General features: G+C 42.1%; 1 protein-coding gene across 7 annotated transcripts in view; it reads right to left on the minus strand.

Moving 5' to 3' along the window:
• Positions 1-27070, minus strand: part of KALRN (kalirin RhoGEF kinase) — a 668527-nt gene that overhangs the window by 362479 nt on the left and 278978 nt on the right. For all 7 annotated transcript variants that reach the window (XR_007243596.1, XM_048485754.1, XM_048485753.1 and 4 more), the window contains exon 4: positions 107-299. Coding sequence is in view for 6 of the 7 variants with exons in the window: in XM_048485754.1 (XP_048341711.1) it covers positions 107-299 (193 nt within the window). In the remaining variant the exon portion in view is untranslated. The remainder of the gene's footprint in view (positions 1-106; positions 300-27070) is intronic.

The raw sequence follows: 27070 nt of genomic DNA on the forward strand, positions 1-27070 counted from the left end.
ACGGATATGCATTGTATGTCACTTTCTACTACATTCTTGTTCGGGTGTAAATGGGTAAATGATGAATTAATATCTCTTGCAAATCACTGAAGGCTTTCAATCTTACCTCAAAGATAAATTTGGAACTTCCAAAATTTGTCTTCTGCTTCTGCCAGAAGTTATCGGGCTTGATTATCAGGGCAACGTGAATTTCTGCAGGGAATGCTTCCTGTAGGGTCTTCAGGAGAGGCTTGATCAGGTCCCATTTCGAGCCCCTCATATCGATGATGACTGTGAACCCTCGTTTGCAGACATCTTCACTGTAGGGAAAAATAATGTGCCTTCAGAATTAAAGGGCAGGACACACATAAAGATGAAACTGCCAGCAAACCCGAGCCACATCTCTTGTTACACTCCTCTTAGGTACCTTCACTGAAACAAATCCTTCTATTTATCTAAGCAACTTGTTCTTTTGCTCAGCTATTATCACTAAGATTTTTTTTTTACAACTGTAAAATAACACTGTCATACAGTTCATTATTTTCCCTGATACAAAATGCAGGTTGACACGGTTTGACCAAGGAGCCCCAATGAACTGCTGGCTGAAGTAGAATTTGAACTTAACTACATATCCACACCGGAAGGACATTCAAAAATAATTTTAAAAATATTAAAATGTTTTGGTACAATATAATATTTTGGAACAATAAGCACAGAGATAGGATCACACTATAGGTATTGTAAGTCTTTCTTCCTCATCTTCTTTCGTTTTATTGACTCGTGTATTGTCTAAATCTTTTTTTCTTAAAAAATAAATTTACAAAATACCATGCTATTTCTCACATTTTTAACACTCACAACAACTTTGCAAGGTAGTCTGGGCTGGGCTGGTCACTGGCTCAAGTACAGAGTGGGGATTTTAAGTTGGGTCAATGTAGTCTTAGTCCAACACTCTAAACATTATACCACACTGACTCTCAAAGCACAGATGGGCAGCATAGTGGGAATCGCTCAATCCAGGAGTTCCTAACCTTTTCAAATCTACCAGCACATTTGGAACTCTGCCATGGAGGGCACAGCAACAAATTGGCTGACCCAAAATGGCTGCCACAGGAGGATCTGCCAGGCGCAAAATGATTGCCACAGCTTAACTTCACGACATAATGCCGATCCTTTTGCTGTAGTGGTAGCCGTTGCCAGAGCAATAAAAAAAAAATCTGCTCTTCCAATCAAATCTTCAGTAGTCAATCAGAAGCCTTCCCAGGCAAAAGTCCCACCTGCCCCTGCCCACTTCCTCAAAGTACTCAACGAGCAACAGAAAAAGTGTCAGCAATATCCTGGCCTTGAAGGGCACAACACTAAGGACCTCTGGCTCAGTCTCTAAAAGGAAGAGGAAATAAGAGAAACATTAAAAGTTGCTTCCAACTGTTGCAAACACAGGAAGGGAAAGTGCTGATTACCACCGGCAATGTCACTGGCATTAGCCAAAAGGTGCTCACAAAACCTAAATCCATATAGTATTCTGTACAGGCAAAGTGGTAGCTCAGAATAACATCGTAGCTAACATATAACAGCTAACTGAGGTTTGAGCACAATGTTTGAAATCACTGTTTGGGAAAAGAGTGGGTTTTGTTGGGGGGGGAGAGGAATTTTCGAAGGGTCCAATTCCTTGATTTCAATTTGGCATCTGGAAGATCAGGCTGCTAAACTCATAACTGTGCAATTTGGCCTTATTCATTTAGCAGTGCACATTTCATTAGTGGAGTGAAGTAACTAATGTCATAGCAGGTTCACTGCAACTGAAAACATTGTTTCCTTAAACATCAAAACTGCAAATTGCAAAGTCACATCTTATGAATATGCTAAATCACAATTAGGAAAAAAAAAAAGGCTTGAAATCCCCTTTGCGTATCTTGTCTTTGAAACTCCGAAGTGGGATGTTAATTCACTTTAAATTTAAATGCACACTTCGCAAAATGAGAATAATTTGTCGAAGCTGAGCTTCTCCCAGCTGCAGTTGCAGATATGAAGGCAACTGTGCCCTTAGTGCTTGGGATCAAAATATACAGCAGCCTTGATTTAACTGAATAGCCTGAGGAATAGCCAAAGTATTATACTGATCAAAAAGTAAAGGGTGAAAAAAACCACCCTAGGAATGCTATTTACATATAAAAGTGGTATTGAAATACAGCTGGATAGTGCTGTGATAGACCGGATTTTGATACAGCAAAATGCAGTCTTATACTCAGTTGCTCATACTCAGGCCCATGGACCTCTGATCCTTTATCCATACCCTTTAAATCTAGCCTGGAAGCAACACAACCCTATTTGATGCTTGGCCATCTTCTCACAATAGTCATCTCAGCACAAGCACCATCCTGAAGAATATACTCTGTCTTCCAAATAAGTGGTAATTAGGCAATTTGGCTAGTGGCAGATTACGTAGCATTAACTAATAGCATCTGACAAGTAGCTTCAGACATTGGATGCGAAAAGTGTACCCATAAAGTTGCAGGAAAACTACACGTAATTACTATGATGCCAGACAGTTCAGATTCAGCAGATGAAACGCAGGACCCGGAGGCTTTTTCTAGGTGAATGCCATTAACCTAATTAAAGCATTAACGAGAGAGAGAGAAAATATCTGTGAAACAGGGAGCAAGAGTCCTGCTTCAGGGATGACATTAGGTAGGGTAGAGGGAGCCATTTGCCCCAATCCCTAGGGTTCAGACTGCCTATGCTCATAGTTCTGAAGCTCCTGTATCTTGGGCTAGTTCTATACACCAACTCTTTCCCATTGACAGAGGGCTCAAATCAGCCAGAGGGCCGTCCTGCTGACATCCTGCACAATGTCTTTCCATTTTTACAAAATATAGTTCTGGCTGCACCCGCTATGTGTGCAGGGAAGCCTGAGCACAGTAAAAGGCACTCTGACTACGAGCTAGGCTCGCCTTTCTGCAAGTTGGAAGCAAACTTGCCTAAGCCAAATCAGCACTGGAGCATAAGACAGCATGGCTGATAGCTGCTGCAGTAATTGCCAGCATGCAGTCTACTAACAAGGTCATTTTCTCCAGTAGTCTAGCCTTTTTCTTATCCTTCCCTTGGAGCCAGCTCAGCCAGATCTTGTAAAGTGGTAGTTAGTGTGATGCGGCAAAATTAAACAACTTTCCCCTCCTTTTTCCTTAATTTTTCTCTCCCCTTTCTACACTTTTGTCATTCATTTCTCTCCTTTACAATGGATGTGAGATACATTCAGCTCACTTAAAAACTGCACAGAGAAATGTGGAATTCACAGAATATCTTTCCAGAAATCAACAACAAATCAGACAAAAAAGGAAAGTCAGATAGCCCCAAAACGAAGACATCTTGAAGAGGAGAGAGTTTGGATCTATACCCTGAAAGGAGTATCTGTAAGGAGTATCAAAGCTGCGTACAAACTCCTTCCCTTCCTCTCTCCACAACAGATATCTTGCTAGGTAGTTTGGATTGAGAGAGTCAGGGAGAATTGCGACTAGCCCAAGTTCACCCATCAAGCTTTTTGTGTAGGGGTGGGGAAACAAATTCAATTCACCAGATAAAGAATCTGCTGCTCATGTCGAGGAGTGGGGAATCAAACCAGTTCTCCAGAGTAGAGTCCACCTGCTTCTAACCACGACACCACGATTGGTCTACTCTGGGCACCCATCTCTACTAATTTCACACCTTCTCAAGATTAAGCCAAAATACTGTCTTCCTTAAAGTTCAGCAACTTAAACCTTTCTAAAGCAAAATTTTGGGTTGTTTATTTCACTTTCCAGATATTTCTTCAGTGCACAACCTCCCACACCTTCCACAAACGGCTGGTTGTGAATTTCAACTCAGCAATGACCCACAGAAAATTCCAAACACAAGCAAACTCCTTATGTAAAGCAAAAACCATCAAGTCTTTTATGAGTCACTTATCAAATACCATGTTTTCAAATATCCTGCCTGTGGTGACTACACAAAACAATCTCATGGTTCAACTACCTTCAGATAAGCATGTGTAGATGGCAAGTGACGTTGCTTGCTGTGGTTCAGGAGCCTCTAACAAAATATACTCCTGTCACTTTTTAATTGTGAATCAGAAAAATACCTCTGCCTACACCTGTTTGGCTCAAACAATACCAAAAGTGTTACCTTGGTAACACTCCTCACATCTTTGCTACTGAAAATGCGCCAATGTACTCGTGCTTCCAGTGGAGTCAAGATGGTTTGCAGTTTCAAATGACTTGCAATCTTACGAATGCTAAACTAACAAAAAAAGATGAAGAGGGAAAATGAAATGGTGATGACGCGTTTGCTATTGCTATGGATCACATGCATGTTCCTGCACAGCAGGACTGTCCATCAGACAGCAATGTGGAATAGTTCATATAGCACACACGTCTCCACACATGCTAAAACTGAGGTCCCCAACCTATTGAAGGCTTTATTTGTAATGCGTTATATTATTTTTCTTCATATTTTTGAAGTGACTCTGCAAACTCAGCATCTTATAAAACCAGTTGACACTAGCCTATGTGCAAAAATAAGAGAGAAAGTGTATACAGTCAAACCTCGGTCTTCGTTGCCCTCGGAGACGGACGGTTTTGGTCTTCGTCGGTTGCCCCGGCCATTTGGTCGCCTTGGAGATCAGTAGTTGCCTCGGCTTCCGTCAGCTTCCGAGGTGACTTTTGAACATCTCCGGTGCGCCATTTGCGTTGCGCATGCGCAAACGGCATACCTTGGAGTACGCTGTTTTCGGTTTTCGCTGCCTATCACTGGACAGATTAGCGGCGAAAATGGAGGTTTGACTGTATGTGTGTTTATTCTTGTGTATGTGAAACAGCCTCTGTGCATCATACAACTGCAGTTACTTGTTCATTCCTTATCCATACCTAAATTAGATTCCACCACTGAAAAAGCAATTTTCTCCCCAATATACACAGATTTTCCCAGAAGAAACTAACACTAATTGTCAGTTTGGTTGCTTTCACCACTGGAGCTTTTCAACACCACACAGTGTGGCAGGCCCTTTCTTCCAAATGAGCAGGCCCATACAGCTTCCTATGATTTTGGGAACCAGGTTTGTTTTGAACTGTAACCCTTCTCTGCAATTACAAGATGTTCTCAGGGTAGCAAGTGTGAAAGCTTTGGGTTCCCTGCTGTGAGGTAAGTTTTGTGGTGAGCAAGAAGAACATGGAGATCACTGAGGCAGCGGTGTACGACAGTAACAAATAACACTGATTTATTTACGGGTTGTTTTTGAAGAACAGATCAGCAGCATAGGTCTTCTGACAGTCAGAGAAAAGTTAAGCTAGTTATGCTTCACAATGTAGTCTGAATTCTCTTGAATGCTTACAGGTACAAAAGGGCTTCCATAGACAAGGAACCAGGTTGGATCCTTTTACTCTCACAGAATTTGAGAGAGTCCTGCTCACACCAAGCTGCCCTTTCCTAAGAGTCAGACTCATGGTACAAGGACCATAGACCGTGTCTTAACTGATTGATAAATAATGGGGGGGGGGGGGGAAGGTGAGTCATTTGTAAAAGGCAGTTTATGTCACCTCTCAGAAAATATAAATTGAGGGGACAACATGGCAGGTTTTGACCTGAAAGTTCCGTCTGATGGAAAGGAGTTTACTGTTTCCTCAGAACTTGTCAGAGGAATCACATTCACACGTTTACACAAAATCACAGAAACCAATGAAACACAGATTAGAGACAAGATCTTGAGTCTAGATTAAAATTCCCACTCATCCATGGCTCTTCTGCCAGTGGAACAGAATATTCTTGCCTCCCACCCACCCACCCCCATCCACTGTAGCCCACTGATCTCCTTAAAATACTGCTCCTGAGGGACAAGGCTCCTCCATGAAAAATGTAATCAGTAAATCAGGGATCTGCAACAGGAAGGGGAAATTGCTAGAAATTACTCCACCCCTTCAGTCAGTCAAAAATTCAGTTTGGATTCAAACCAAGGAACAGGATCTGAGGGAGGTTGCTTTTCCTCTTGCTGTACTACTTCTGTAACAAAGAAGAAGAAGAGTTTGGATTTATATCCCCCCTTTCTCTCCTGTAGGAGACTCAAAGGGGCTTACAATCTCCTTGCCCTGCCCCCCTCACAACAAACACCCTGTGAGGTGGGTGGGGCTGAGAGAGCTCCGAGAAGCTGTGACTAGCCTAAGGTCACCCAGCTGGCATGTGTGGGAGTGTACAGGCTAATCTAAATTCCCCAGATAAGCCTCCACAGCTCAAGCGGCAGAGCGAAGAATCAAACTCGGTTCCTCCAGATTAGATACACGAGCTCTTAACCTCCTACGCCACTGCTGCTTAACCTCCTACGCCACTGCTGAAACTGTCATGAGGATTTATCTTCACTCTCCTGTGGATTCAATCCACCATTACCCGAAAACATCTGAAGCAAATGTGAGACAAACCTCCAATAAACTATATGACAAAAATATAGTCATGATTTCCATGTCAACAATGCAGGTTTTAAAAGGAAGTTTCTTGCCTACTACCTACTACTGAAAAGAAAGGTGTGATAATCTACAATATATCATGTTTTTCCCAGTAAGCACTCCAGGTCTTGTCAATAAAACTTGTATCTTATTAGAAAGAAGTGCAAAGAGATAGATAACAGCACCACATTGTCCTAAAACCCAACCATTTTAAAATTTCCTATCTGGTTTCTCTATCTGAGCATATTTTTCTACTCCATTGGATTCAAGTGTTTGTGGGTATATCTGCATCAGTTCAGTGTTGTTTTAGGGACAGGTTCCAGTCAGCAGTGTTTTGACAAAAGTTCTGGTCTAGCACCAAAGCTTCTGAGACAGACTTTGAATGCATTATCATTTGAACTACCCAGATTTTAAAAAATCTTGAATATGCCTGCACAATTTATGACCCACCAAACCAGTGGTTGACAGGTTCTTGTTTAATACAACCATGTGAATAAATATACTAATTGTCTCCCTTTTTAACCAAAGGAACAGTTCAACATTAAAAGCTACTCTACAAGTTATCTTATCTCTTTAGCAGCTACATATAGCTGCCCACTAGGGAGATTTGCTTTTTTGACTGCTGGGAACTACACAAATGGAGAGGAAAAGATTAAGTACCTGGCAAACCACAAAATGAGGCTGGTGGGCTACATTCTGATCGACGGGTTCAGGCCTGCTCTTGCTTATCTTTATTATTCATACATTTATCTAACCCATTAGAAGCAAGATGAGAAAGGGGCCATTTTTCAGGAGACCAACATAGTTTCATGGATGTGATCCAGAAATAGTACATAGAATACTTTATTATCTTAACACGGGGATATAAAGCAGAACTTGCTAAAGGTTCCAATAAGAATGCAGCTGACAAAAGCCAAATCCAGTGGGAAAATGTTGTGGCTATCCATATTGTTTTTTTAAAAAGAACTCTCTACTGATCTCTGACAATTTTGCCATCATCCCCATTTGTCCTGTTCTGCTGATGTTATCTCAGTTTTATTGCAGTGATCCGGGTCTGAAACAGTGATACAAATAAATGTGGTATTAATCAGGTATCCTTCCTTTTTATTAGAAACAAAAATCCAAGATTGGAAGAGGATATACATATTATTTGATCCCAACGCAAGCTGCGTCCACATGGCGATTCTCCAACAGGCAATGCTTGCCATGTGCATTGTCTGGATCAAATGGGGAGCTTCTTTGCCAACACCAGACATTCCCGGAGACATCTGTGGCTAGTGTGGAAAAACTCACCATGAAATCCAGAGCAACTTATACCAGTTGTCCCTGTAGTCACCAGGTGGGAGTCCTGCTAATTCAGAAAAGGAACAGGAGCCCCTAAGTTACATATGTGTTCAAGAAATGTTAAGTCATTGTACATACTTCTTTAGTGACTAGTACCCTATTATCTCTTTTCCATTGAGCATCGCTTTCCTCCAAGACATTTGGCAGCAATAAAAAGGAGCTTGATAGAATGAAAATCAATATAGAACTGCTACTCGCAGAGAAATTAACTGCGAGAACTCTCAAGCTCTTCAGAGAAAGACACTGATGGACATGGGGTTGCCTGACAACATTTATGAAGATGCAACTGAGCTGGAATTTGAGCAGTAAATAAATGTGCTCTTAGCACAGTGTAACTAGGAACTATGACCAGAATAATCTCCCAGTCTTTGACATGTGTTCTGAAAACAAGAGATCAACCATTTTTACTTCAGAGGCAGAAGAAACAGAACTGCACCACTGACCAGAATACAGTGGAATCAGGTTAACCCACGCCTCATAGACCCGTGGTGGCGAACCTTTGGCACTCCAGATGTTCATGGACTGCAAACATCTGAAGTGCCGTAGGTTCGCCACCACTGTCATAGACAATAAATAAATATTTCCATATTCAAAGAATTGTCCAAGGAATTGTATATTCACAGTGTGCTTGCTAAACAAGTATGTGGCTGCAAAAATCCTTTAAAATAAGTGCCATGTACAGAAAGGTGTTTTTTTTGAAGATGTTAAATTAATGCAGTCAACAGAGTTGCTATTCCATATTTTTAGTCCTCCCTTGCTAAAGAAGGATTTTTGGAGAAAACTGTTCAATGGTTACAGGAACCATCCATTTTTATTTGAATGTTTTACTTCCATCATGGAATACCCCACTTGTCATAATGCAGTATGTTGTTCAATTGCAACGTTTTTCTCTGCACAAATTATTCCCTTCAGACTGCATTGACTTTACCTGAATTCACGTAACCAATATGACAACTTGACTTTTCAGTGAACATAATCATGTGTTTATACATAGATTAATATAGTAGGTAGATATTGTTTAATATGTGATATAACAGGTACTGGAGCCTTGGTGCAAGAAGCATCAGAGAATGGCAAGAATATCCAATTGAATAGAGAAACACTGATACAGGTCAAAGAAGTGGCGTCTAACAGATAGCCATACGTATGAAAAAAAATTAACTGCTATTTTTTATATTCTTGGTTAACACATCATTTATATCTTTTCAGAAGGTATGTGAGTGTACATAATATTATATATTGCTTAAGAGAGTAAGGACTAAACCACAGGTGTCAAACTCGCGGCCCTCCAGATGTTATGGACTACAGTTCCCATCATGGAGGGCCGAGAGTTTGACACCTGTGGACTAAACTATATGTTACCTATGACCCAACTGTCCTTTTTGTAGACAGATGTGTTATTGGACAACTAATGTACTCGGGCACAATAGGGTCACATTTGGCTCAGCAACAAAACAAGGAAAGCTGTCTCTCTCATGCCGTTTTCTTGAGTGGAAACAGCCACTGGGGTTATATTGGCCCTGCTGTGCAGCTCCTTGTGCTGCAATCAGTGCCCATGGAATCCCACAGGGGAGCAAATATATGTGTCACAATCATTTTACCTCAGGAAGGTGGCATGGGAGAAAAGACTAAAGCTCCTCCTTTCCTTGTATCACATTCCTGAATTGGGGTCCTGGAACTGTCATGCCCCCAGAGACACCCTCACTATTTTTTTAATTTAAGCCTCAATTGTCCCTTTAGTTAGAATGGGCTTAGTTCCTTTTGTACATTTTTCTATGGGAGGGAATGTTAGTTAGACCCTGTGCCTTTAAAAAGCCCTCTATAGGCCCTACAAAGTCAAATTGCACCCCACCAACAATACAGTTGGAAATCCTTGCCAGGTACTGCTTTGCAGTTCTAGAGAGGCAACTTCAGCAGGTAGTTTTTAAAGCCTTCAGTGGGTGGTTGTCAGAGGCGTAACAAAGGGGGAAAAGCACCCAGTGCACTGGTGCGTCCTCTGCTTCCATCCTGCCCTGGAACGCCCCCACCCTGGAATGCCCCCGGCACACCCCAGAACGCCCCCGCCCCGCCCCTGGAACGCCCTCACCACACCCACATAGGGGGGCGCACCCGGTGCATTGCCCCCCTTATTTCTTTGGAGCTACGCCTCTGATGGTTGTCATCCATAGTAGCTGCTGGGCTGTGATCTGGTTGATGGGGTTCTTCTTGCTTGTTCAGGCCTACACTAGGAAAACCTTAAACCATGGGAACACTGATGCTTTGAGCAAGTTGCAACAAGATAATGCAAGAGACTGACCTATGTGAAATCTAAGGATCTCTCAGTCTACCATTCTGTACCCTTATCAGTATGGGAAAATGCTTTCCCGCAAGCTCAATCAAGCCGCGCAGTTCTATGCCAAGGGGATACTGAGGTTTATGTATAAAGAAGATGGGAGTCATTAATGGGACACTTGCTCAAGCATCGATACCTCAGACTCAGGTAAAATAAATGCACAGTACAGTAGGGTAGTGCTTAGTCTATGCAACACTCCTCAATCATGAACTGATGCCTGGAATATAACCCTGCCACTCATTCTCACCAAATAATCAAATCCCTGCTTGTTGTCAAGTTGCAGATTACAAGCACCAGTGGAACACTTTCTTGCCCTATGAATGGACATTCTGCATTTCTAATAGATGCTGAAGATGCTGATATCAGGTAAGGGTTTTTTGAGGCTCTGAATCAGAATTTCAGGGGTTGGAGTCTGGGGGACAAAATGGGACAGAGCAAAAACAGAATTTATTGGTACAGGGGAGAGAGGCAAAGGATGGCATCTGGTGGAGCAAGAGCTTGACTATGGCTGGGGCCACAGGGGGAGATCTGAAGCACTACTTGGGTAGAATATTTGCATAGCAAAACCTCTGCAAGCTAGAAGAAAACCAGCCACCCTGTGATTCTAAGTCCTCCCTGTACTTATTCTCCTGGAGACCCTGATAAGGGTGAAACGCTGAAAGTTCAGTGGCAAGTACAGTTCTACCCAACAATCACTATTTAGTTCAATTGCTATTGTAAAGATGTTAGCTCTACAAGCAGCAATTTTTGCCTTGCTCTACAGACAGGCACACTTTTCCCTAGCACAACTGTGAAAGGTAGAGTTTCAGTCCAGGGGAAACATTCTGATCGAACAAACAGGCCTAAGGGAGCATGTCTGACATTTGTTTGGGTATCATTTCAAAGTGTGACTAATGTGGAAGTTAAAACAACTGGCAGGATTTGACAATTTGCTCCAGAATGTCTACAGAGAGAAAGCTAAACCCTGTCTTAATGAAAATGCAATACCTCTCAATGGGATTGTTCTCAGGCATTTTGCACACCAGGAAAAGAATTGATATGGTACTCTCTCCTGACTTGGATCCAGGAGCTTCTGGGCCCTGACTGCCCATCGTCACTGACCCCACCTAATTCCTTCCCTCTAATTCCTACAGCCATCTAAAATGTCTTCTTCAGACTCTCTACTGAGTTTCCAGGCTCAGTTTCCTCCAGTGAGCCCCAGTTCTGCTCATACACCCATGTGTTACAGCTGACCTTTTCAGTTACACCCTCAAGAACTCTTTTTTCACTGAAAATTGATAAAGAGGGGGCCAGGTGCACCTCCCTGGGGAGGCAGTTTCATAATAGTGGTGCTGCCATGAAAAAGGCCCTCTCTCATGTACCCAGCAAACCAGCACCTTTCATTGTTGAAATAGTCCATAGGGTATCTCCCTGCAATCTTAATTCCTGGGCAGGAACACACAGAAGAAGATAGTCCTTTAGCTACCCTGGTTCCAATCAATTTAACAACTGGTTGTTTACAAGCACCATTTTAACAACCGGTTCTGCTGAAGTGTATGAACCTGCTGAATCCCAGTGGGGGGACGGGACCTTGCAGTACACCAACGTGTGGCAGAGAAGGAATCTCCCAGCACTACCTTCTGAGACCAACATCCCAGATGGGGCTCAAATCACTACCCTTAGTCCCAGGGCTGAGAGGAAGCACAATAAGACACTGGTCAATAGCACCAAAGGCCACTGAGAGATCCAGTAGAAACAGAAGGGTCCCATTCTGCTGCCTAGTGCTCAATAGAGGCTATCAACCAAATTCTGGCCTGAAGCCAGATTGAAACAGATCCAGAAAATCAGTCTCTTTTTAAAAAAAACAACCCCTGGAGATGGGAAACAACAATTCACTCTAGCACTTTATCCAAGAATGAAAGATTGGAGATTGGCTGAATTTTTTTCTAATGAGGTAGGGCTCAAAGCTTTTCCCCCAAAACCGGGTCCGATCTCTGCCTCGTTGAGCACAAGCAGCATAACTTCAACCATCAAGGAAGCATTTACCACTCCCCTTACCCACTCATCAGTCAGGAAGGGCAAGAGTTGAGAACCCAGGTGATGGGTCTCACCTGTCCCAGGATCTTATACACATTCTCAGGATCCACAAGCTAAAGAGTATCCGTACTTCTACTTAGTAGAAGTTGCAGCAATAGCAGCAGCAGCGGAGAGAGTAGTTCTGCTATCTCTAGACAGCTGCTTCTATAGTTGGATACATTCTGTCAACAATATTATAAATTATTTCCAACTCTCAACATTTTGTGGTCAACTTATAAAAGTTCAGCGATGTGGCTTAAAAATCTAACCACATAGCCATTTTTCATGCTGGGGTCTCCAAACTGTGTTTTACACATGTACTCATTTTATATATGGAATGTTTACTGCTCAACACACATGCTTGCTGAACAGTGCCACATATATTGTGTATTATTCAGATCAAAAGTGAGCAGATTCACAGCAAGCGGCCCTTTCTTTTGATAAAACACAGTCCTTCATATTTATTTATGAGCCAAGACAATGGCACTGAGTTAACAGGGGATTTTGTTGTTTCTCCCAGAATCAAGGCTTCGGGGTTTTTAAATTAGATTTCTAGCCCATCTGCTTGCAAAGATAGCTGTGGCCATATAAGATAATGCACCATTGTCTTAGTGAATGTCTGCAGCCTGCCAAGCAGAAACAGTGACACTTCAATGAGGTTAAATGCACAGTCTTCATTTTAGGGTATTTCCTCATTTTGAAAAAAATGTTAACCAATAGATTTATTTGTTCCCAAAGCTGCACAATATATACTTCTTTAACAGGATGAGATGTGTAGGTGCTTTCTGCACAACCCCCTGAAAACGTTTTGCAAACATTTCCAAGCCCCCCATTTGTCTGCACTCACCCCCCTGATAATGCTTCCTGGTCACCATTTTATTGTCATTTCATATTTTTTTTTTAAAAAAACTTCTCCTTAGATTCATAGGTATGAAGTTTCAAAGCCTCCTGATGCAATTCTCTAGCTCCGTGGCATATCTACAGAAAATGGAGCCTGGGGCAAGAACTGACACACACACACACACACACACACACACACACACCCGCAGCATCAGTGGAGGCAGCAGTGATTCTGGAAGGTTTATTTAGATCCTGGAGCAATCTACATATACTCAGAGAAATTACATTAAATTAGGGTTGCCAACCTCCAGGTGGAGACAAATTACAAAGATCTGTACCCTGAAGAAAATGCTTTGGAGGTGAACTCTATGACAATGTTTTCTTGATCAGCTTCCTTCCATCCCCAACACATTAACAATGTTTAACACCTGAATCTTCAGGAATTTCCCAACCCACCTTTCTCCCTAATAGGAATCAAAGTGACTTACACCATGCTCCTCTTCTCCATTTTACCTTCATAATAATCTTGCAAGGTATGTTAAGCTGAGAGTGACTCGTCCAAGGTCACCCAGTGAACATCTATGGTATGGGGGGGGGACAGAATGGGGGGAATGGAGGAAAAGGGTGAGCCACAGGAGAGCAGGATCTTCCCCAAAGCTACAGCCCCTCTATGCAAATACAATATGGAGACTCAAACGAAAACAAGAAGATAGGCGGGATCTCCTCTGTCCTACCCTTGTGAATTTTTTTGCATGATTCAGGGTTCAGTGAGGCTTACAAAACCCTCACCCATTTTGCAGGTGAAAATACACACTGAACAGTTCCATTTTTCCACCAAAAATAGCCATTAAACGTTGCTGAAAACTTTTCCTTGTAGTATACGGTTTCTAAATTAGGTTGGTTTCATTTTTTTAAGTAAACATATATTAGAAAAAAATGTAACAATTATGCTATGATGTAACAAATAAACACATAGAATTACTGTTCAAAATATACTTTAGAATCTACAATATATGAAATGGCAGGTTATGCATACCTGCTGCCTTAATGTTCATGTGCTAGTATTCGTAGGCATGAACACTGCAGGAATGCAACTTCTTAAGATAGTGGTCAGGAAGTGAGAGTCCTGAAGAATAATAACTCTTACAATTTATAGTAACACTTTGGAAAGATATCCCCCAAAAGCAAAAATGGGGACAGTAACTTATGAAAACCAGATAATAAGGCAGTTGGCACATAGATGGAAACACTGTAACAGAGTGAACAGAGGTTTGAGTTTAGAAACAGGAGACATTAAATTCACCCAGTGGTTCTAATTCACTGCAATCCAATCTTCTCCCCATAACCCAAGTTAAAAATAGCCCTTAAGCCATGTATGGTAATTATATACTGATGAAACCAGCTAATATTGCTACCTGTCGCCACTCCAAAAACAGGGAGTTCAAGCCACAATTTGTTCTGGTGGGTGACAAGTTTAAGCCTAGCTGAATCTGCACTAGTAGGGCTATAACAATGATTTTAAAAAATAAATAAATTATTATTATCTTGAAACGTCTGACATCTATATAATAATTCCCAGCATTTTCTCAGTGTTAGGCCTTTTCTGCATGCAGAGCTTACCTCAGCTTTTCTTAATGGTCAAATCTTGTTTCTTGGAAATGTTTTCTACAAAACCTTTCTCCCATCATTTTCCTTCTTGTTTCTTTAGTTGCATTTATTCCACATGCTACTATTGAAAATATATTTTTCCTAATGGTAGTGAGATGCCATACATGATGCAGAAGATCAACCCTCCCACTTTTCTTTTGCACAGGCACTCCAGCATTACTGTGCAGCTGCACTGAAGCAGCATTCATTCATTCATTCATTCATTCATTCATTCATTCATTCATTCATTCATTCATTCATTCATTCATTCAGACTTGATAAACTGCCCGCCGCTAAAGGGCTCTGGGCAGTGTACAAAACATGTTAAAACTATATAACTAAAACATTTACAAGGTACCATTTGCAGTTTAAAACTCAGTATTGAAGAATAACACATAAATATGAATGTAAGAAATCAGATGGCAAAGATAGTATTCCGTTATGTGTCATAAGGGTGGTCAAGATGGTAATCAGTAAAAGCATAGTGGACAGCATCTTTCTGTGGTCATCTCCCTCTACCAAAGGCCTGGCAGAACAAGACCATGTTACGGGCTCTGCGGAACTGCTCAAGGTTCCGCAGGGCCCGGATGGACTAAGGCAAAGAATTTCACCAGATGGGGGCCAGTGCACTAATTTGCCCTGGCCCGGGTGGAGGAGAGACAGATTGTAGAGGGGTCTGGGACCACCAGTAAGTTGGCCCCTGTGGAGCACAGAGGCCAGGTGGGGATGTAAGGGGACAGGCTGTTCCTAAGGTATGAGGGGCCCAGGCCGTGAAGGGCCTTAAAGGTCAACACCAACACCTTGGAGATGACCCTGTGTTCCATCGGGAGCCAGTGCAGCCGGCACAGCACAGGTAAGATATGATCCCGTATGGAACTACCTGTGAGAAGGCATGCCGCTGCATGCTGGACCAACTTCAACCTCTGGATTAGTTACAAAGGAAGGCACATGTAGAGTGACTTGTGATAATCTAGCCTAGAGATGACCGTAGCATGGATCACAGTGGCTAGATCAGTTTGGGAGAGGTAATGGGCCAGCCGTCATGCTTGGTGGAGATGAAAGAATGCTGCCTGGGTTGTACGGGCCACCTGGGTCTCCATAGATAGAGATGAATCCAGGTGAACCCCCAGGCTATGAACAGAGGAGGCCACCTGCAAGGCGACCCCCTCAAGCAATGAGAGCTGAAACCCCTCATTTTTAAAAGTCCCCAATTTCTACCATTGACAACTACTCACAAAAAAATAGAAGTACAAAAAAACCCCTACTGGAGCAGGTGCCATTACACGAAGGAACAAAAACACATAGCCCATCCACCCCCACCCCCACCTCCAATACATTTTCTGGCCAACACAGAACTGCAGTAACGCACGATAGTTGCTATGGCAGTTCCTTGTCACTTTCCTCCTGCCAAGCAATTTCCTTTGTCAATTTCACTCACTTCTACTTGCAGACACAGTGTATCTTGACTTAATTTTATGTTGCTAGTTTGACATGAAATTGACAACGCTGATACAATCGACCAGGCTTATTGTGTCTGTGCCCTAACATTTCATTGCTAATGTGATATGACAAAGATATTTTTTTAATCCTTTCAAAAACAGATGAAAAGGAAGAGGAGAAAATTGGTGACGGGAAGGTTAGGTGTGTACATGGGGGTGTGGATAAAGGTCAGGTGACTAGTGGTGCAAAGAAATAAAGACCATTTCAACAAGATCACATGGTCAAAGGAAGCTAGCTTCGAAAGGGATAAAAAACTAATCACGGTGAAAGTACTTGAGGAAACAGTGAAGAAAAAATGAAGGAAAAACATTTCCAGAACCAGAGGAAAAAAGATGCAGAATTAAAAGGAAAAAAACATAGTATTTTAGCAGCAAGATAAGTCGTAAACAACTTGCACAGAAAATTCCTTAGTCTCAGTTTCAGATAAAGACCACTATATGTGTAATCAGTTTGCCTTACAAGACCTGTAGCTGCCAAAGCTGGGATACAGCTCAGCGCTGGGAATCAAACAGGGTTTCCTTCCTCCAGGTGGTTGGAGATCTACTACGATTTCCAGCTGACAGAGGTCAGCTCACCTGGAGAAAATGGCTACTTTGAAAGATGGACTCTGTGGCATTCTACCCCACTGAACTCCTTTATCTCCCCAAACCTTGCCTTCCTCATGCTCCACTCCCAAAATCTCCAGGTATTTCCCAACTTGGTGCTGGCAACCCTTGCAGCAAAGACTTTTTAAACCATTACTAGTCATTTGATCCATCAAGTCTCCAGAGAATCTTTTATAATGGAAAGTGCTTAAAGCTTTTCAGGAGGTAGAAAAATCAGATTCTACCAGTAAAGAAAACTCCAAAGATGCATTAACTAAATCCATGTTCAGCTCACGTATGTACATATTCTACTGATGAGCATGGACTGACAAACCATAACCAGACAGAGGTTGTAAGATCTCTCGTTACCCTAATTAGTATGAAATGCTTTATGTTATTTGTTAAACATATAGTTATTCATTATAGCTTAGGGGAGGACTCTCAGAAATTTCATATATCTTAGGACCATGTAACAAAACAGAGCACCAGTACCTAATTAATCTCAATCAACAAAATGAATTTCACACAATGTCTATGCCTAATATTACTAGTCTTAGAAATCACCAAGAAACCACTTGAAATTAAGCCAGGGGAGTACTTGTATTAGCAATTTTTGCCTGATTAAGAACTTGTCCCTAATGTAAGCCACTCAATCTTAAAAAAAAAGTTCTGCAACCTTTAAACTGTGTCAGAAAAGGAAGTACAACAAACAGCTCAAACACCTGCTGCTACTGCTGTACTGGTCTTGGATATCACCCAGCAACAGGGATATATTTAAGGATTTTTTTTCCTTCATTGAGGACAAATAAACATAGACATTTTTGAAACATAGGCCTCCGAGGTATCTTGTGTTTCCACCACAGAAAGGATAAGACTTTTGGCTCCCAGTCTGATGTATTCTGCAGAAAGATCAACCAGGGTTGACACAGAATGTTAAATTTGCCATAGAAACAAGACACAAAGAATGTAGATGAAGAGACTGCTTAGGCACAGAATGGCTTTTTTGTATTATTTTCAGGATGTCTGTGAGGGAAATTCCAGAATGAGAATGGGGAAGTTAAGCTCAGCTTTTGGGAAATCCCTTAGCAGTTTAGTTTGCAGCCTGGCTCAGGAGGAAACTTGTCTGAGAAGGAGGGAGGTACAGGAAGAAGAAATCCTGACAATTCCCAGTGAGGCAAAAGATAGGGCTGCCACTGAGATGCTGTCTGAATAGCTGGGACTCCACCCACATTATGGTGTATTGTTATGGCACATCACAACACAGACAGGGATTGCTGCAAAAAAACAGACAGCTATGAGACGCTGACAAAGTTTTCAATAGTTCCTTTCAGTGTCTGCTTACGTTAGCTACTGACAGATGGTCTCTGACCACCGGTGGAATATGTTCTTTGGACAGGGAAAGAAGCAAAACTGAACCAGTAATTCTGCATAGAGGACAGCATAGAAGCAGCCCTTGGGTCAGTAGAACACAGAGGTCCAATGAGGTTTCGTGCAAAGACGTAAGTCATAGGTGTCAAACTCACGGCCCTCCAGATGTTATGGACTACAGTTCCCATCATCCCCTGCCAGCATCATGCTGGCAGGGATGCTGGGAACTGTAGTCCATAACATTTGGAGGGCCACGAGTTTGACACCTGTGATGTAAGTGATTTAACACAGGTCAACAGACCACAACTTAGCCCAAAAGACTGTTCTATAAAATAGGATCCTGACATTCAGAGTGCATAGGTTTCATTGCCCTGAGTCTTACAGTGATGATGCAAGACATACAAATGCTGTTCACATACTGACTGGTCCAAATCAAAACCAGCAGCATGCAAGCTACAGTAGAGATAACCCAAAAGGGTTATAGTTTGAGATGAGTTTCAAGTCATCTGAAACTAAATATCAATTTGAAAAATTTAAGACTCTTGTGGGTTAGGGACCAATTAAATGTTCCATGTTCACACTGTGCAACAATAATAAAACATACAATGCCTTACACATCCTGTTCTGAGAATATTATGACAGTGTCTGAGCATTCTTTTTTCGCTTAGCTTTCTAATGCAAGTGGACTGCCTGGCTTAAGTGCTATATACTGTTATACTGTTCACATGGCTATATACTGTTATACTGTTCACACTGTCTTCTTGTTTTTGTATGTGATATTTACATTGTATGTTTTATTGTTGTTGCACTTCATATTCTTATTGGTTAAGCTTTCACTTTACTACACGCCTATGATCTCCAGTTTTGTTAAGCTGGGATTTTTTTTAGTAGCCTGCAGTCTGGTGTAGCAGGTCCTAGTTCTTTCTTTTCCGCTACCTCTTCTTTGGGTTCTTTGTTTATAAGAATAGAGATATGTCACAAAATCATGGTGTATCTCTACCAACAATTCCAGACAGAGGCTGACCAGGCTCTGGAGGCTGACTGAAGTCAGCTCTGCCCTCTGAAACACCTCTGGAAAGCCCCCACCATGTCAACACAACTCAGGGCAGCATGGAAGCACCAGACGGCAGATTTGCCCCTCAGCCACAGTAAGTCCCACAGGGAGGGCAAATCCACTGGCGTAAGCCTATGCCACATCTAGAAGGGGATTCACACACACACACACACACACACACACACACACACACACACACACACACACACACACACACACACACACACACACACACAGAGAGAGGGGGGGAGAGGGAGAGGGAGAGGGAGAGGGAGAGGGGGTCACTCCTTTCTACATACAAGACCTTAATTTCAATTCCCCTGTGCAGTCTGAAGGAATAATATCTAAGAAAGGCTTTGCCATTTATTTCTGCCAATTATATAAGCTACCCCTAAACCATTTAAGGGAAAAGTGAAGGGTATATTCTGATACTATTAAAGCCAATCACAGAGTTAAGAGGGAAGAGATAATCTAGCCTAATTAGAGAGTGTTGCAGCGTCCTGTTGGTCCCTTATGTTTATTTACTGGAATCTTATCAATTCCCAGCTGGCAGGATGGCTGGTTTCATCTAATATGCTTGCTGCCAGCATTGTTACTCTGTAGAAATAGCAACCGTTTCCATTCCTGGTTGTATATTTGATCATTCCTCTCCTTATTGAAAACTCCAATAGTTTACACAATTAACAGTGCACTAAATTAAGTTTCTAAAAATTCCAAACTCTTAAGCAACTGAGTCCAATGTTTTCTTAAAACCAAGCAGAAGAGAAATGTATTCTGCAGTACCAGGGTTGCCAACCTCCAGGTGGGGTCTAGAGATCTCTTTGTGACATAGTTTGGTTCTCATGAAGGAAGTAGCTGCTTTGAAAGGCAGATTCCATGGAACTGTAACTTAATAAACTCCCCAAACTTTGCCCTTCCCAGATGCCAACCACAGTTCTCCAAGGGTTGGCAACTCTACACCCTTGTAACTAATACTGTTTGTATACTTTTATATTTTACCAGGTAGTAAAATTTTTAATACACATTTTACAGTGTATTCCTTACAAACTTGAATTTGGAACTGAGTGTTATATATGGACAAAGATTACTTCCTTATCTACTGTATCACCCATGCACTCTTTTAATCCACAGTATTGGAAATTAAGGTGAGTAAGAGCCCAATCCAGATTGGGGAGGGGGGTAATCAGCCTGTGGGAGTGATGGAGGGCCATGCTGGCACATTTGCCCATGCTGCCAGTTTAAGGGACATCTACACTGGTGCGGGGGAACAAAGACACCAGCATGCAGGTGCCGCACAAAGGGGTGGTCATCCCAACCTTGAAATAGGCTGCAGTGCATTTACTTCTAAAGAAGCCTACTGTGACCCAGAAGATCTCAGTAATTATTGGACACCATGGGCCAACAGCTGAACAGCAGTCTCTCAGCACCACCTTCTCAAACCCTACCCAGAGATTTGGGCTGGTGTGTCACCAGTGTGAGAATGACACTCAGTCTACCTTGCACTTCCAGCTGATCCCAGAGAGGCAGGAGAAACCCTGAACCATTTTCTGGAGGCAGTTGTAGCATGGTTGTAGTTGTAGCTAATACACTGAGGCTTAATCCCAACAAGTTGGAAGTGTTACTGGTGAGCAGAAGGTCTGAGCCAAGATTTAAGGTGTCACTTGTTCTGGATGGGGTTACATTCTCTTTGAAGGACCAGGTATGTCATCTGAGGGTGCTCTTGGACCCAGGCCTACTGCTGGATAAGCAGATAGCAGCTATGGCCAAGACTGCCTTTTATCAGCTTCAACTGGTAGATAGTTTGAGCCTTTCCTGGACAGAAACTATCTGACCACTGAGGTCCAGAATGCTGCCAGGATGTTGACTGGAGTGGGTCTTGGCCCACTTACACTGGCTTCCAGTTTGTTTCCGAGCACAGTTCAAGGAGCTTGTCTTCTGACCTTCAAGGTCCTGCTTAGTTTGGGACCAACATACCTGAAAAACTAGCTAAATCACTTATTAATTGCCTGACTCTTATGGGGATCTTAGGAGGCCCTGCTTGGACATTCTCATCTCCTGAGATTATGCAGGTGGCAAGCTGGAAGAGGGTCTTTTTTATCATGGTGGTAAAACTGTGGAACTCTCCTCAGGGAGATTCATCTATCCCCTTTTGTTGCTGTCTTCTACAAATATTTTTTGTTTCATTTGGCATTCTCTTAGTCATTCCTCCTGCCTAACCAGTGCTTTATGTTTTGTATGTATTAAAGTTGTTTTAATGAGATATGACCAGGACAGAGTGACCAGGAGAAAGTAAGACTTTGTTTCCCCTCTCTATTCCCCACTTGCAGCCCACTAGAATGTTTATGTTGCAAACAATGGTAGTTAAGGATAACCAGATATCCAGATTTCCTGACCCTGTGATAGAACTGCCTAGTCCTAAAAGCATTCTTGATAGGAGAAAATGTTCTGTATCTTGTAAAGACAGGGATTGGCTATGGTCACCAAAGGGAATGACAGAATGACCTATTGCTTCTTCAGCATAGTAAAAATCACCCATGGACCACCTATGAAATGAAGGGTAGCATACATTACTCCAGGGGAAACCTGGAGTCCTGGCAGGAGATTTGGGGTATTGATTGGGAGAATCATATGGGGCATAACAGGCAGGCAGTCAGCCACCGAAGAAAGGTATATAAACACAGTATAAATTTGTACCAAACACACAAGTTTTGAAGCCTATTCCCTTCAGCTGGGGAAGGGGTGGGAAATAAGGCCAAAGTACAGTAAAGTGAAGCAGACTTGTGTCTTTCCTGTTTTGTTTTCTGTACATAAAATAAAAGTATTTGGTTCTCCACCACTTTGGCAATGATTGGACTCCTCACCAGGTGAACGGACTTCAGGCCAATGGAGCCAACAGTTTTATAAAGTATTTTTTTTATCATGTTTGTTTTAAATGGTTAGCAGCCTTGGAAACCCTTGCAAGGGCAGACAGGTGGGATACATACATTTTGTACATAATTTAAATATAATTCTGCACTTTAAACAAATACCTGGGGTCAAATGACACATAGCATCAATGAAGATAATAATCTGTCTCACTCTGTAGCTGCAGGGGGAAAGAACAAAGAGAAGATTGTTAAAGTGAGGTCGATATGATAAATTAGAGTTCTTTTTGCTGGGGACAGGCTTTGCCTTTTCCTACCAGTGCTTATAATAAAAGAAGTCAATCATACATAGATGGAATCCTCCTAACATTCAAGCCTCAGTCTACACTAATAAAGCAGATATTGGTTTCTTCTCTTATATCCACATTAAGGGTTGTTGCAGCCCACATAATTGACTTGCTGGATGAAATACTCCTTTCTATGATTCTTTTTAAAAACTGCAATTTGAAAAAAAAAAGTCACAGACATTTGCCAAATCAAAATTAATGGAATGAGAAATCAGAAGGTGAAATAGGTACCTGCATATTCATCACTGAAAACAGAAAATAAGGGGAAGGAATTAAAATCTTACATGTGGCAGACTTTACCAGGAGGAACAGTAAATTTTAAAGCCCCAGGATGAGTGAATGTGAAGAAAACAATACGTCATACCCCACAGGATCTACACAGTTATTGGTATGAACAAACCCCAAACTCTAGGAAAGCCTTACACATTTTAAAGACAGGGCTACAGTACATAAATGTCAGGGAATGATCCAATCAAAGTTAAGCCCTTCTTGATGTAAACTGTCTGCTATCTAGAAGCTCTAGAAGCATTCAGCAGATTAACAGTGAATATGCTTACATATCTCACACTGAAATTAATAGGTGTTGAACTTTAGGTGTTTGTGCCTCATGTAATCTTGTGCTCATTAAGGGGCTGGCTAGGAAACATTATTTAAACATTATTTAAAAAGGAAATATCTATATGTAGACACGTAAGCCTAAATCAGAAAGGAAAATTCCTTAATCACAGTCTCCCAAAAGGGCTCTTATTCTTGAAACATAAAGGGTAGTATAAACTGACGGATTAAATGCAATACAGTTGAATGACCTATCCAGCTAATGAAATGCAGCAGAAAGAACCAAGACTGGCTGATTGTGTATCACATGTGCAGATCATGTGCTACTGAAGCTTTATAAACCCTGAACAGTGTTAAACTAATTACAGCACTGAACAGTTCATTAGGACTAACAATAGTAATCAGCTCTTCATGTTAATGAGCCCTTTAGCAAGAGTTGAAGGATGCCAACATTTGGGACACATTAGCTGAGTTGTTTGATCCAATAACAGAATAAAACAGCTACTACTGAATTGATCAAATAGGCTGGGGGTTGGAGAAGGATTCTCATACCAAGTTCCTGTAAACCACAAAGCTAGGCAGTCCAAGTACTCCTCTATGTATCAACTTCATATTCCATTTTGAAATGATATCGTAGTACTTTTTACGTAGTACTTGAGCTGGACTGACTTAGTACTTAGGAGGGCTGATTGAAAATTGTCCACATAAATAATTCCCAGCCCAATTAGAACTGTAACAAAAGCAAGTTCACCACTGTTTAGTAAATGAAGTCATTATCTCGGTTGCTGTGCAACTAATGTTTTAATAAAAGATTAATTAACAACCCAAATCTGAAAAGGCAGAAGACTTGAAAAGGCAATGTTTACACATGAGTATCTCTGTTTAACAATTTGGTAGTAAGACGTGAAGTGTGCTGTGACGATCAAATTACACTAGAAAAGAAAGCAACATTACAATGAACTTCACGCTAGGGCCCACAGTGTTAAAAATGTTGAATTTACAAGAAAATAGAAAAGAGTACAGAATTAAATAAACACTCTTTATGCAAATTAGTACATTTCTGTATTTTATGGACAGAGTCTGCTTCTAGGGGATAATCTTAAAAAAAAAACTATAGTAAAAACAAAAGGCCTCAGCAAAGGTCTCAGAAATCAAGCACATGTAAGTCCTTCCTGCCTTTCCATTCACAATATATTAGATAGAACGGTCGTCTTTTTTCAGGTAACTTTGCTCTGCTGGCAGCAAACTCACCTGTGGGGTTGTCAACCTCCAAGTGGATCCTGGATTTCTCCTAGAATTACAACTAATCTCCAGAGGACAGAGACAATGGCAGCTTTGGAGGGGGGACTGCATCACATGATGAGCTCCCTCGTCTCCCAAAAATCCATCCTTCATAAGCTCCAACCCAAATCCCCAAAATTTTCCAAGCTGGAACTGGCAATCCTGCTCCCCTGTCTTATTGATAAGAAGGGGAACCTGGCCTGGGATGTCCAGGTGGAAAGATTGGATATAATTAAAGCATGTACCATATTGTATGAGAGAGAATGGTCCATTGGATACTTATCGAGAAGGAGGCTATCTTGAATGGGTGATTGCCAGTCTTAGTTCAGGGAAACAGGACCTAAATCTTCATTCCACTTCCTGGTTCCTGTCTGGGAGTTACTTCCTGCAGTTCAAACACTACTAATAGCCATTCTACACAACCACTAATAAACTGACTCCTAATAAATTTCTTAAACTTTTAAACTTCACTAATAAAGAATGATAACCACAGGAAACAGAGGAATAGGATAGACCAACTACTAAAAGACTAGAAAAACAGTGATGTAATGGGATAGATAAGTGATGTTATAGGGAGGAAAGAAAATGTCCTCCTGAATCCAAAGGAGAAGAACCCTTCTCGGTATGTATCCAGTGGACCATTCTCCTTTGCGTTGCAGGAGGACATCTTGAATGGGGTCTCCTGTAGCAGTGTCCCCAACTCAGGAATGGGTCATCATTCATTACTCCAACATGTGCTGAAGCACCCCGAGGCCAAAGGCCACATCTGATGAACTATAAACATTCAACTTGTGGTGTCTAACCAAGATAGACATGCTAGGTTGCAGCTTTACATATTTCCTCTAGGGAAGTTGCTTAGACAATGCCACATTGGCAGCAGAACTCTGAATAGAGTGCACAATGATGCCTGGGGAAACAGACAAATGAAGTGATTTGTACGCCTCAACTATGCAAGCCTTCAGAGCTGAGGTGATGGAGGCCTTGGACATAGATTTGCCCTTGTTGAGCAGACTAACAGAAATAAACATCAACTGAGTCTGTTTGATATCCTGTGTTCATTTGATACACATTTTAAGGGTCTACAAGGTGTGCCAATTTTTTTCCCTAGGATGTATCGAGGTGGAAGAAAAAGAGAGTAGGCATAGTTCCTGGGATATATGGAATTAGGTAGCTGCCTTTGGCTTAAAGGTGGGGTCAGTTCGTAAGAACATTTTGTTCTTGTGGAAAATGAACAGGTCCTCTCTAACAGATAGTGCCCCAATTTCTGACACACTTCTACCTGATGTAACAGCCACAAGAAACAGAGTCTTCCTTTGGAGTCAACTGTGAGAAGAACCTGGTTAGCTGACGGTTCTGGTCAGAGGCAAAAAGATCCACCGCTGGATGTCCAAAGAATTCCTGAAACTGAAGGAATATGTTGAGTGACCGCTCAGACTCTAGGACTTCCTGTCTGCTCAGCCAGTCTGCAGTGACACTGTGAGTCCCCTTGATGTGTTCCACACAAATGGAGCTCAGATTAATCTCTGTCCGTGTCAATATCCATGACTTCACCGTGAACTCGGAAGGACCTCAATCCCCCCTGATTGTTCAGGTACAGTTTCTCTGAAATACTGTCTGTATGGACTAGCAGGTGTTGGTACAGTACATGGCTTTGGAAGTACCAAAGGGCCAAGTAGATGGCTCAAATTTCCAGTTGATTTATTGGCAATTTCATCTCTGGCAATGACCAGAAGCCCTGAGTGTGCTGGTTCCTGAGTGTCATTCCCCAGCTATGGCTGAGAGGAGAGTTCCCATCAACTTGGCCAGTAGCCTCAGAGATGACCGATTACTCTATATGCTGTCTGAGGCCAGCTGAATAATCTTCTGTGCCTTGGATTCTGAAAAGGACAATGAGCTGCAAGTGGTGTCCACCATGATTCCAAGGTGTCCTTACTGGTAGGGAATGGAGAGGGGCAGGTTAAAGAAGCAGGACTTGCCTGTTAGTTACCCCTCCCCCAAAGTAGGGACATATCTTGTCATAGGGTAGAGACTACCTATGAATGAAGTCAGCCAGCTCCCCATATTGGGAATCTGGCAAGACATTCAAAGGGTTACTCACAAGTAAACCTGATGAACTGGGGTTCTTCTGGTATTCTTCCAAGGATAGTGCCTGGGAATTGCCTTGCAATGGGCACCAAAAGCAACCACAATCCGAGTTAGCAAGCCCCAAGAATTTTTGAGGAATGCTCAAAATGGCATGCACAAGCCTCTCCCGGTCCGCCAAGAGACGCCTCTTCATTCCCATGCATTCCCATTGATACTAAAGTGGTTACTGGGCAGAGAAGGGCATGCTGAGTGGGGAAGGTCATTGGTGCTGTAATAAATGGGGATGCCACCTCAGCCTTAGAAAGAAATTCTTCCTCATTTCTTGCCATTTCTGAAGAATGTGGGAAAAGGTCTCTCCGGTGCTGCCTCTTGCCTCCAGTCAGAAGAGACAAAAAGTGTCGGGGGGGGGGGAGGGGGGCGGCGGCAAAGTATAAGAAGTAAGGAATGAAGAAAGGAATGAAAGAAATATGGGTAGATAGAAGAGTTGAAGCACAGAGTAGCAGAGTCTACTCTACTCGCTGCTCTCCTCCTTGCCTAGGAAAAGAGCTGAAGCAGGTGACTCCCAGACAGAAAACAGGAAGTGGAATGAAGATTTAGTTCTGCCTTCCTGAACCAAGACTGGGAATTACCCAGTTAAGATGTCCTCCTTCAACCCAAAGGGGAACAAACTAATACAAAAGAAGGATTAGAATGTGCAGTTGACTGCTCTCTGCAGTCCTAATGGACACTTGCACACAATGAAATTATATGGGCCTTATTTCTAACTAGGAT

The sequence above is a fragment of the Sphaerodactylus townsendi genome, linkage group LG02 (assembly GCF_021028975.2).
Source record: "Sphaerodactylus townsendi isolate TG3544 linkage group LG02, MPM_Stown_v2.3, whole genome shotgun sequence".
Taxonomy (NCBI): domain Eukaryota; kingdom Metazoa; phylum Chordata; class Lepidosauria; order Squamata; family Sphaerodactylidae; genus Sphaerodactylus; species Sphaerodactylus townsendi.